The 13,267-nt window shown below is 35.3% G+C and overlaps 1 protein-coding gene across 2 annotated transcripts in view; it reads left to right on the top strand.

Annotated features, from left to right (window-relative positions):
• Nucleotides 1-13,038, top strand: part of LOC149785618 (cell cycle control protein 50A-like) — a 69,138-nt gene extending 56,100 nt beyond the window's left edge. Inside the window, exon 8 of one of the 2 annotated variants that reach the window (XM_089979433.1) lies at nt 6,178-13,038. In XM_089979433.1, the coding sequence (XP_089835559.1) occupies nt 6,178-6,220 (43 nt within the window). In that variant the 3' untranslated portion in view covers nt 6,221-13,038. Of the gene's footprint in view, nt 1-325; nt 381-6,177 lie in introns of those variants that run through there. The other variant, XM_089979434.1, reaches the window with a different exon arrangement.
• Nucleotides 13,039-13,267: the final 229 nt, after the last annotated feature.

Genomic DNA, 13,267 nt, shown 5'->3' with positions numbered 1-13,267 from the left:
ATGTGCATCACTTACAAGACAGACTTTGCATCACCAGCCCCGAGTTATAGTTACTGTCTTAGAGTGTGTGGTTTGGAAATTTGCAGTTAAATTCATGGGAATATGTGATGGCAAGATACTGAAGTTGATATAATTTTTATTTCATGTGCTGAGTTTTCTTTCTAAAATGTATGAATAACATAACTTTCCTCCAGCCATCCAAGTCAGAAATATTAGAATGGTCGTGGAAGGTTAAAGGGCTTTCTGTTAGTCTTAGATAACAAAGAAAGAGTTTACATGTTATAACAACTGCCATTTTTCTCCAAGAATATGTTTTATATTACAGCATACTTGATGGTGCTCACTGGGCTCGATTATAGTCGGAGGTGGTTTTTTATTGAGTATGATTTTGTTCAATGCTATATATCTTCACTATGTTAACCATTCTGTTTTCTTCTTCTGATGCTTTACCCAATCATAATACATAATGCAAATTCAGACCCCCAATCAAAATATATGAGAGATTCCACTACCTTGCAAATCCAGACCTCTCAGTCATAATAGATAGGAGAGGATCCACTACCTTGCAAATCCAGACCTTTCAGACATAATACATAGGAGAGGATCCACTACCTTGCAAATCTAGACCTCTCAGTCATAATGCATAGGAGAGGATCCACTACCTTGCAGATCTAGACCTCTCAGTCATAATGCAGTGGAGAGGATCCACTACCTTGCAGATCTAGACCTCTCAGTCATAATGCAATGGAGAGGATCCACTACCTTGCAAATCCAGACCTCTCAGTCATAATGCATAGGAGAGGATCCACTATCTTGCAGATCCAGACCTCTCAGTCATAATACATACATTGCAAATCCAGACCTCAAATGAGAAAAGGCATTAACCATATTTGTTGGTGCTTTTGCAGTAAAAATGCTAAAATATTGTCTACTTACAGAGATGGAAATCATTTGAGAATCATCTGTCCTTAGAGGGATTTGTGCCAAATTCCATCCTTGGTCTGTCCATTTTGATCATACCTGGTCAGCATTATTGCTGTCAAGGCTTTGCAGATACTGTACATTTTGTGCGACACTCAAGTGGCCTGTTTGTTAGAGCGTCCGCCTCAGATGCTAGAGGTCATGGGTTCAATCCACAGCTGAGTCATACCAAAGACTTACAAAAAGGGTACTAACAGGAAGAAATGGACTTACCTTGAATCCCTGGAAATTCTTCTCAGCCAGTAGAGATCAGGCCCTTTGAGAGACACTTGTTTAAAAATAACTTGACTGTTGTAAATTTCCTTGAATGGCAAGGGTCAGGGAGAACCAGATCCTATTAGGGCATTGAAGTGGTACCTAAAATTTACTGGGCCAATCAGAAATGGAAGATATTGCTTGTTTATACCCCAAAAAGAAGGAAGGGAAAATATTTTCCAAAAGGCTCTTTCATTCAAAATTCATTGGATTATTCATTCGGATGACAAGGACTTAACCCAGGACCATACTGAACTACTTAATTTAGGTCATGAGATTACAGTGGTCAGTACCAGCATAGGATTCAAGAAAACCTGTTCCTGACTGACTGACATCATTCAAAACATGCAGGTCAGAAACTACCTGATATAACATTCTTCAGCTTTTATCAGGTAGCCCTTTTATTTTGATGTGGTGAGAACTCAGTCAGCAATGCAACATGCTGTCTACCCAGGTGGTGAGAACTGTCAGGAAATGCAACAGGCTGTCTACCCAGGTGGTGAGAACTGTCAAGCAATGCAACAGGCTGTCTACCCACCTGGTGAGAACTCTGTCAGCAATGCAACATGCTGTCTACTCAGGTGGTGAGAACTGTCAAGCAGTGCAACATGCTGTCTACTCAGGTGGTGAGGACTGTCAAGCAATGCAACAGGCTGTCTACCCAGGTGGTGAGAACTGTCAAGCAATGCAACAGGCTGTCTATCCTGGTGGTGAGAACTCTGTCAGCAATGCAGCATGCTGTCTACTCAGGTGGTGAGAACTGTCAAGCAATGTAACAGGCTGTCTACCCAGTTGGTGAGAACTGTCAAGCAATGCAACGTGCTGTCTACCCAGGTGGTGAGAACTGTCAGCAATGCAACAGGCTATCTACTCAGGTCACTCAGCAGCTTCATAGTGATGGTGGTTATTCTACTTTTGCTCGATTTGCATAACTGAAATTATTTTCCTTAAGATCATGTCCTTCCTATTGATCTTTGTTAACCTTGGAATGTGATTTTGTTCTATGTATGTTGTGAGCCAGTTAGGGAACATAACTCCTACCAACTCATTCCTATCTTTTAATGTATTATGATCAGCTGATGTACTTGTAAAGGTATGTAGTAGCATGTAACTTTACCTTGGCACTGTAATGTCAGTAAGGTGACAGTTACAAATAAAGTTCCAAAAATGTGAAAAAGAAGAAGAAACCAATTTTTGAAGAAAGTTGTTTCTTCATTAATACTTTCCCAATCATAATTTGGGCACTTCTTCTCCCCATCCATTGCACCCCACACAGACCATTCACTTATGCCCTAGTAGTAACTGACAAATGATAGGATTCAGCACCAATTCATATATCCAGTGGGAGATTACTTTCATCAGACTTCTGTCTTGTTAAGCAGCCATTGTTTTAGCACTTTTATTACGTCTTTTTTTTTGCTTGGGATAGCTGGATTTGCATAGTAATGGATGTTCTAATGTTATATGATTGGGTAAGTAGTATCAAAGAAATCTTTTATTTCAAAACGCATTTAATAGAATTATTGTTTTTTTATGTCACTAAGACATGAAAATGACACTTGGGAATGATTTCACCAATGAATATTTCATTAGTAATGATTACCTTATTGCCAATTCTTGTATTACATGATGTAATTTTTACATTCTGAAAGCGCTTAAACAATAAGATAAAACTCTGTTGCTCACATCTGCAGTATTCACACTGTTACACTTAATATGACATCAGAACAACTGGGCTTATGCTATATATCATTCAGTATATTACCGTATTTTCCCGCATATATCCCGCAGACACAGATAATCCGCACCCTCATATAGCCCGCGGGTTTGGGGTTTTGTGTAAAAAATCGTTGGCATAACCCACACCTTTGTATAACCTGCAACCATAGATTGATGAAGTTTTTTGTGTATGTTCACATTGTCTACCATTACTGTTTTTAGAAGGACTGAATTCGTCAATGCTCACATGTGGATGACGAACGATACTACAACTACTACATTTTCACTCACCCGCCCAACATGCAAATTTGTATTTACGCTATCAAGCCAGTCGGTCCCCCGTCCATATTCATCCCTCTGCATCAGTTCAAGTTAGTCACCCTGCCTCCACTATATTCCGGCTGGAAGCCGGCAGATTTGAATTTTGAAGCCAGGTACTTGTGAGCCGGATATGCAGTGGTGTGAGGTCCTGAGGCTGAATGCCACAATTGTCGATTTCGAATGTAGCTCGCATGACGTCAGTTAACTACCGGTATTCAGGCTCGGTACACAGTGCTTGTGCGCATAGGCTGTCTATAGGAGCTGTGCCTCAACTACAGGCTACATAAACGCGGACATTTCTAAATAATCTTGTATTCATTTTAATTGTAGATTCAAGTTTAAATAATTTCTTTCTGTTTAATTTAAAAAATGCCGAAACGAAAGTCTTACACAGTCGACTTCAAGCTAACTGCCATTGCGTATGCTGAAGTGGCCCAGCGGGAAAACAACCGACCAGTCTCGACAGTTGCCATCAAACTGAAGGCCAAACTCATGGTGGCAGAGAAGCACATTGATGATTTTAAAGGAGGAGTGCATTGGGTATATAAATTTATGAAGAGGAACCAATTGTCAGTCAGAACACGAACGACCGTCGGCCAACGTCTACCCGAGAATTGGGAGAAGATGGATGATTTTCGTGAATTCGTCGCCAAGGAAATATATTGAAATATTATTACGTGTAAAACATTTGTGATATAGCCTGCACCCTTATATAACCCGAACGCCCCCCCCCCCCCGGGGTTTGTAAAATCTGGTATAACCCGCGGGATATATGCAGGAAAATACGGTATACACTCATATGCATTTATATAACAACAGAACAACTGGGACTGCTATTAGGTGCATGCGATAAATGAACCAAGTATGGAAAGTTGTAGTTTTGGATTGATATAGAAGTTGTTTTTGCCTGTGGATTGGTGCTGTCTGTCCAAACGTTTGTTCAAGGATCTGTCAATCTGGTATAAACACTGTGGATTGGTGATGTCTGTCCAGAAGTTTGTTCAGAGATCTGTCAATCTGGTATATACACTGTACCAGTGTGGTTGTGGCTAAGGATTTTGATTTGATAATTTTCTCAGATGCTAATTATTTGTACAGTCAGACGACTTGGTATGCAGTTGTTTCATAAGGAGTATGACAACCATCAGTGGAAATAAGGTCACTGTTGCCAATATTTTGTAATCCTTCTGTACCACAGTTGGTGTTCTCTTTTGATTAAGCTGATCATCCTGTAGCGCTTGTTTGACTTAGGGCCATGTATTTAAAATCTCTTAACTTCTTTGAGGAAATAACCTTGTAATGCTTGCTTTGAATATTATTTAGGATGTTGAAGACTTTTAATCTCTAGTTTCTTACTATCACTTTCTTGTCTTGCCCATATAAAAAATTTCTGTTCAAAAAAAAATGAGTGCAACCATTTTTATGTTTTGCCATTATTTTATTGCAGAAATATTCAGGAATTAATATATAAAAGTAAAGACCATATATTTTTGATATTGTCACTTTCTGTTTTGTTTGTTGACATACAGCATTTTCTCATTATAACACTGTCCATGGACCCAAAGAGTATATTGCCTTATAGTGAGGTACACTATACAGCACTTACTCATTATAACACTGTCCATGGGCCATAGAGTATATTGCCTTATAGTGAGACTTCATTATAATGAAGTATACGATGCAGAACTCCCTCATTATGGCACTGTCCAAGGGAACCATAGATTATACTGCCTTATAGTGAGGTACACTATACAACATTCCCTCATTATAACAATGTTCATGGGCCCGTATATATATATAATTGTAGTACTTCATAATAGAATGGGACCAGTGACTATACTCACCTTATAACAGAAATCATGAAGTCCTTATATTGAGAGATTGCTGTATTTGGATTTTCAAGTACATTGGTTTTGTTACTGTTAACATAAATGTGAAAATAGATATGTACAGTCTTAAATTATTTTTGCATATATGCATATCATGTATATTTTATAATTTCCTATTCCATTTTAATAATAATAATAATGATAATAATAATAATAATATTATTATTATTATTATTAAGTTTAATAATTATAATTATTACTATTATTATTATTACTTTTATTTATAATAATAATGTCATTATTAATAGTAACTCAGTTAAGTAATAAGACCTTGAGGCCCCCAGCTGTATTAAAAAGTTCCAAAGAATTATCACTGTGTAAAGGCATATTACCTTATACATGCTCAAGCTCTCTTTCTCTCTCTCTTTCTCTGTCTGTCTCTCTTCTCTCTCTCTAACACTGTCCATGGGCCCATACAGTATATTGCTTTATAGTGAGACTGCATTATAATGAAGTGCATGATACAATACTCCCTCATTATGGCACTGTCCATATATATATAATTGTAGTACTTCATAACATGGTTATTGAAAGGTGCGGCTAAACATTTACTTGACCACCTATTAATGTTAATTGGCTATTGAGAGAGGCTAATTAGCCTTCTATTCATTACACAACAAAAATGACCAATAGTTATTTTCGTATTACACCTTGTTTGATACATGTCATTAACTAAGTTCGATTTCTTTGTCCAATTATAATTTATATCTAGCATGTAGTACCTACCCCTTACTAGTACTTTCTGGGATATGAACCATGAGCATATCATTTTATTTATTCATTCAAACCATTTTACAGTGCAAAGCAAAAATTGTGCACAAGTTACTCAACCTGTCTTCTACAGTTTAAGCGTTCTCACAAAAGTGATTGCAAAATAGTTTCAGTGAAGCTTCATTTTTGTTGTAATTTTATGTCATGTTTTTTTTTTCTTTTCATATTTTTAGGGACATATCCAAATTAGTTAAGAATATTTTTTAATGTCTAACTTTAATGGCACATTTTCTGTTTGCAGAGCTGCAGAAATGATCAATGTGACAAATAGAACAAATTACTAGTTATGCAAATCTACATTGAAGATTCAGTAAAGGCAGAGCACTCCAGTCTATATGAAGGATGTCAGGATGCAGTCTTACTCTCATTTACAGCAAATATCGATATTGTGAAATCCATCATTACTTGAATCATCAATTTGCAATATGTCTGGAAATGTTAACAGATACTGTATGCATAACTTTAAATACCACTAAAAGGGTTGAACCATAATTTTTGTTTTTCGAGGCATGGAAAAATGTCTATATTGATATAAGTATACTTCATATTTAAACCTCTGTTGTAAATTTGTCATATATTGATAATGACATTTGTTGGCATTATTACACACTGTGAATTGACTCTTTCTTATGGTTCCAATTTTCACAGGGTACCAGTTTTCATGAGTTTTGTGGTTACTACAACCAGGAAATTAAAGACTTAATGAAGAATCATGCATCTGTGAAGACAGTTTCATTCCATATCAGAATAATTATCCACACAAAAAAAATGCTTTCAGCAAACACAAAATTTTGATGTTCACAGATAATTTATTTTCATATTTGATCACTGACAAATCAGTGTAAACTAGCAAAATAACCTCCATTTATAATATATTAAAAGATATATATATATAAACACAGTATCACAATTTTGATTGCTAGATCATGCCAGGTTGTCAGTATAAGAAAACCTGGACCATTATTTGAAGTGAAGTGTCGAGTCATGATCCTGACTTTTTGTGCTAACAAGACATAATCTAGCAATCAAATCCCAATACTGTGACATTGATATTTTGTTATATACCTGTTCATTTTGAGATAATTGTAATATTCATAATTTCAAATTCATTTTGCAGGGAAATTTATCATCATTACCAATTATGAACTTCCATAAATGTGCTTTACTGTACAGTAACAATTTAGCACACTATTTCTGAGTGTGATCTTCTTTTGGCTACATTATCTACTTAAAAAGAAAAGGAATAACTGTTTTTTGATTGTTGTATTAATATTGTCATGGCTTGGACGTTTCAGATATTTAACATATAATGCAAGGTATAACGAAATGTCACTGTGAGAACTTTGTTTCCTGCTAGTGATGGCATTCCATCACTAAGGGCCCTGCTCTTGTAACCGGGAAACCTCGATAATAATTTAGTCCAGCCTCATTTTGATAATAATATAATAAAGAATCATAAATCTATAGTATCGGTTTCCAGGAAATGACAGTAAAATTCTAGTTCCTTTGGGGGTTGAAAATTGATAGGTATATAATAAATATAGGGATTATATTTTTTCCTTTCTTTTGTTTGTAAAAGAGTCAAGAATTTCTTTGTCTTTTTCTGTTTGTAAATTTATTGCTTTTACATGCATCATCTGTTTATGTGTTCACTTTTAATTAGTTTGAGATGTCAGCTTATTGGTGCAGATATAGCTAAATTTGTAACACTAAAACATTTTTGAAACCTATAATTCAGTTACTGAGTTTCTTGTTAACTTTTTATGTGTGAATGTATGAAATAGTGTTTTTGACAGTTGTTTCAGCACTTTATAGAATGTAATGACAACAATTTTTTTTAGAGGTATAATATGGGAAGGGGTGGTTGAGTGGGTATATGCCACCACATATTTTTAAAAGATAATCCTAGCAAATGAATCTGTGAAGTATTTATTTGATTTAAAATTTGGATATTTGGGGAGGAAGAGAACTATCAACATCCAAGGAATGCCATGTGTTTAAGGGGAATTTCTGTTTGTAAAGAAATTGGAAAGAGGTTGAATATTTTAATAATAATTGGTTTTATTAATTTAATTCTGAAATGATAGTGTAGTGTTATTTCAAGATAAAGTGTGAAGTTGAGAAAAAGAAATTAACTTGAAGAATTAGTGACTGAATGGACCACTAGTTTTATATTTTGAAATACTCTTGAAAAATTATAGAATTCTTAATCGTCACTCATGCAAACGTTTTATAATCTGATAGTTTATGAAACATTCCTGTGCATGTAGTTGGATCATATAATGAGTACGTAAGATCTGATAAATAAACCATTCTTCAAGCTTTTTTATTATTAAAGGAACAGTTTTAAGTGTGCACAGTTTTTTCAACTTTTATTGTTATTATACTGTCTTGTCTGCACTCCCATTTTCCTCTCATTTACCATACGTACTCGCTTATAAGTTGAGTCAAACCTCAGATAGTAAAAATCCTTTTCTGCCATAGCATAATGCATCTGCCGATCAGGGTCTATGTTGTTTGTTCCACATATTGCTCTGAACAAACTGCACAGACCCATATCTGCCAGTGCATTATGTGTTTGCAGTTGGACTCATCTTATAAGCAATTATACATGGTATTGTCTTTGTAGAGGGAGATTCCCATTCCCCTCTGACTTAATTGTCTGTTGTAGATTGAGAGTCAGACGAAAGTAAGTACAGTAAGGGCTGTTCCAGTAAAACATACTTGGGACCTATGGGAAGCACTTTCACTGTGGAGAAGTGAGCTCCTAGATGCAGTTTATCATTTTTATTAGAACTCTTGGAGTAATCAGAGTACCATGGCATGTATGTTTTAAAAGCTGTCTTGTCAGGGTACCATGTCTGCTTAAATGGAACAACCCTACATTATATGGTTGCAAAATTTACATATTTATTGGTTAGGTGCACAATATCCCATTATTGAAGGAGTTTACCATTTGGTGTTTAAGTAGTAGTTTTAGAATTAATGTATATACTTGTCTGTATACATGTAACTTATTAATAAGATGTTCTCAAAATTATGTAGACTAAAGTTTATCACTGCCTTATTTTGAAGTCCTCTATGACACTCTACTCAATAGTTTTGTCACATTTAGATAGGTTTAACATGAATCAAAATGTACAGTTCTTTGAAGTGGATTTTGGTGGAAAAATGATGTTTCAAAAAGAAATCAACGAGAAATTACTGGGATATAGGGGACAGTACTAAAATGTGGAAATGGGAAGAAAGAAAACAAATTGAAAATGAGTTCCCTATTCACCGTAATAGCCACACATGCCTTAATAATTACACGCCCCTTTGGATTGTCAGAATAGCCGTCTTGATCCTAGCATGCTCTGTGGGAGGAAAGCATCTGCTACAATCTGTTGACAGGAACATGATTTTCCCTGAATCTATGCATTCATGATCTGTCATTACACTTAACTCTGACTTAAATGAGTCTCATAAACAGTTGCTTTCTTAGTTGGTTGGTTAGGTTCATTCTATATTGTTAAAATGCTGCAAAGTTCTGAACATGCAGTTATGCTAATACCGTAATTACTGTAATTCATATTGCTTATGTCCACGTTCACAGAGTTATGATTCTTATTTTGCATGAAAATTCACTCAAATTATTAGTTAAAATTCAGTCATTGTGAATAGTTGTTTTCTTGAAGGCCTTGTGTTTTCTCAAGCACAGAATTTGCAGAGTTTGATTTCACCTTGTCCAGATGTTTGTGTTCTTGAGACTAATTTCTTGTACATGTACATGCAAATAAAGTTTTCTCAGAACGAACTCGGGAACAGTACATACCTTCCAGAGTCACTAGAGATTTCTTACATTATTACATTTATGAAAAATCAATCTGTACCATAAAAAGGCTTTGATTTTCATAGATTGTCTGTGTAAATAGCTATTGTGTACAGGGTTTTTACATAAATAGCGATTTTGTATGTGATAATTCTTGTTTTTATCATACTTACAATAATGACATAGCAGCGTAAACATGGTTGGCAACAGTGTCAGATTTATTTATGAAGTGACTGACTGTGATGATGGGTGTAATTGTATGCTATATTCAGCTTAATGTCAAAAACTAGATTGATTACTGTCAAGGTGACACAATTTTGATGCCTCTCTGACTGGTTAGATTGTGTGTTTATTTGCCAAGCTTGTTCATACTAGAATGATAAAATAGAGGATTGTATGCATTTATATTAATATCACTAAAACAAAGACTTTGTCTACATGGTCCTGTATAAAAATTATGCTTATTTGACATCCAATATGGCCACAATGGCAGCCATCTTAAAAATATGTTTGTTGCTACTCTTCCTACATGGCTGGTCGTGTCAAGATGTGATTTTCACCTTTAGAGTTCTTATAATGTCTGGTTTGTTCTAAATGAAAATGGTGCCTATCTGATGTCTATCATGGCCACCATCTTAAAAATCTTGTTATTGCTACTTCTCCTCAATGGATGGTCATATCATTACAGGTTTTCACTAAAAGAATTATTATTATGTTTGTTTCATCCTAAATAAAAATGGGGCCGATCTTATGTCAAATATTTCTGCCACTGAAGTTAGCTGGAAAATTTTGTCACTCCTGAATGGACACTTGTTTTTCAGTAAAGGACTTCTGATGACATCTAATTTGTCTTAAGCTACCGATCTGACATCCATAGCCATCTTAAAAATATTTTTTTCCTAATCCTTTTACATGGATGGTCATATCAACATGGGGGATTTCACTACAAGACTTCTACTGATGTCTTGCTAGTCCTGAATAATAATGGTGCCAATCTGATATCCAACATGGCCACAGTTAAGTCACCTTAAAAATCATCGTCACAACTCTCCTTAAACAAAAGTTTATGGTGACATAGGGATTTACCAGATGCCTTCTTATAATGTCCAGTTGGTCTTGAATCAGAATGGTGCCGATCTGACTTCCAGTATGGCCACCACAGCAGCCATCTTGAAAATCTTGTTATTGGTAAACCAGAATGGTATGTAACATCTTGAAAATGTTATCTCCTTCCAAATGTATGGCTACATCAATGTGGGGTTTTCAGCAATAGTTTCTTTCCGATACCTGTTGGTCCTAAATCAGGGATATGCAACATATGGTCAGCACTTGATTTTATCAGCTTATTTACATCATAGGATGTGGCTCTAAAAATTGTTCAGCCCATGCCTTGGAGAAAATCATACATCCAATATGCCAGCTGCCATGTTTTTCTTAAAAATATTGCTGTCACTGATTGGATGATCATTACAACGTGGTGTTTTCACAAAAACACTTCTAATGATGTCTACTTCATCTGAAATAAAAATGGTGCAAAACTGACAACTATTTTGTGCACCACAGAAGCTAATCTGAAAATTTTGTTATCGCTGAAGAATATCATAGATGGTTTCAATATTTGACCATTAAAAGGAAAGAAATGGTCTTATCTTAAAATGGTGGAATATTCTTTTTTGCCCATGAGAGTGTCTGACCTTTTGAGGGACTAGTGTTAATGTTACAGTGGATTCTGGAGAGTACAAAAATCTTGACAGAGGTGAGCATTGTATTTAATAGATTATTACTCATTGGTTTATACTATCCTTGAGGGATTAAACTGAATCACAGTGATATAGTTTACACACACACCCACCTCATTTGATCCTATCATGCGGTGTGCCTACAGGTTTTTTTGTATCCGTGGGACATATTTGGACATGGGGTTTCTTTTAGGTACCAGGAAAACTGTATAGATCATTCATTAAACCTTTGTGAACATCACAATTTTCAGCCGATCCATTTTTACAGTAACAAATCTTGTTCCTCAAATATAATGCATCATAGGTTATTTCTTTGTTATCAGAAATGGTACCTGCTTCTGTTTTTTATATTCTTTCTTGAGTTTTTTTTTTATTTTTAAGCTCTACTGATCATAAGATATTGCCATTGCAACTCTTTTTTAACAGATGGTTGAATCAACATGGAGATTAATTAAATTACTTTTTATGATTTCTAGTTGGTCCTAAATGAAAACGGTGTTGAAATGATGTCTAATATGACTACCATGTCATCCATTTTGAATATCATCTTATCAGTACTTAAATAGAAAGTCATAGTGTCATGGGGGTTCTTACCAGAAGATTTCTTGTGACATCGGTCCTAAATGAAAATGGTGCTGATCTGACCTTCAAGGTGGCCATCTTTATAACCTTGCCATCACTATACCTCCTGGATGGATGGCCATATCGACAAAGTTTTCACCAGATAACTTCTTATGACGTCTGGTTGGTCCTAATGATGCTGATCTTACATCCAGTATGGCCACCAGGGTAGCCATCTTGAAAATCTTCTCTTCACTTCTCTATCTGATTGGATAATAAAGTTATATGGTGTTGTCTGGTTGGTCCAAAATGAATATGTTGCTGATCTTACATCCAATGTTGGCGATCTTTAAAATCCTGTAATCACCCAAAAGATCAAAAATGGTGTCAGCACTCAGCAGATTAAAAAAAACAGTCATGGATTACAGAATTTCTTTTCAGCCTGTACAGCAGTACTGCCTTTAAGGGACTCCTGTATTTATCAGGTGACTCACTTCATTTCAGTAAAGGTCTTTTTAACTGCTGGACAGTTTTTTATTTTCAAAATGTGTTACAAAAATATTTAAATTAATGTCAGTCAGACAAAACATTCATCCTAAGAATTTATATCATATTAAATATAAATATTTGGATTTGTAAAAGTGTTTCGTGTTGTCTTAACATTATCTTAAGTTGGAAAATTAAAGAAACAGTACATTCACTTATATGTTGAGACCAGTTGCAGACTGCACAGACCCAGCTGGCAGATCTGGGTCTGTGCAGTTCGTTAGGAGTAGTGTGTGGAACAAACAACAGAGACCCTGATCTGCAGGACTGGTGTATTATGCTACTGTAGATCAGGATCTTTGTTGATTGCAGTTTGAATTGACTTATAAGCAAGCAGATATGGTAATGCTTTTTATTTGTCATAAATCCTTCACTAAATTCAATGCTGTGTTGTAATTCATTATTCCTGATTTAAATTATTAAATATTTGTCTTGTTTTAGAAAATCTTGTTGTTTTTTTTTCTTCAAGTACTTGATGTTTCATGCATCCTCAACATGAAAGTAAAGTGGTTGGGTTTTAATGGCACTTTTCAAAATGAAGGTAAAGTGGTTGGGTTTAAATGTCACTCTTCAACATGAAGGTAAAGTGGTTGGGTTTAAATGTCACTCTTCAACATGAAGGTAAAGTGGTTAGGTTTTAATGGTACCTAAGGCACATTATGGCTATATGGACA

This window comes from Sinohyriopsis cumingii, chromosome 13 (genome assembly GCF_028554795.1).
Source record: "Sinohyriopsis cumingii isolate HCF-2022 chromosome 13, ASM2855479v2, whole genome shotgun sequence".
NCBI classification, from domain to species: Eukaryota; Metazoa; Mollusca; class Bivalvia; order Unionida; family Unionidae; genus Sinohyriopsis; species Sinohyriopsis cumingii.
This window is presented reverse-complemented; position numbering and strand designations above follow the sequence as displayed.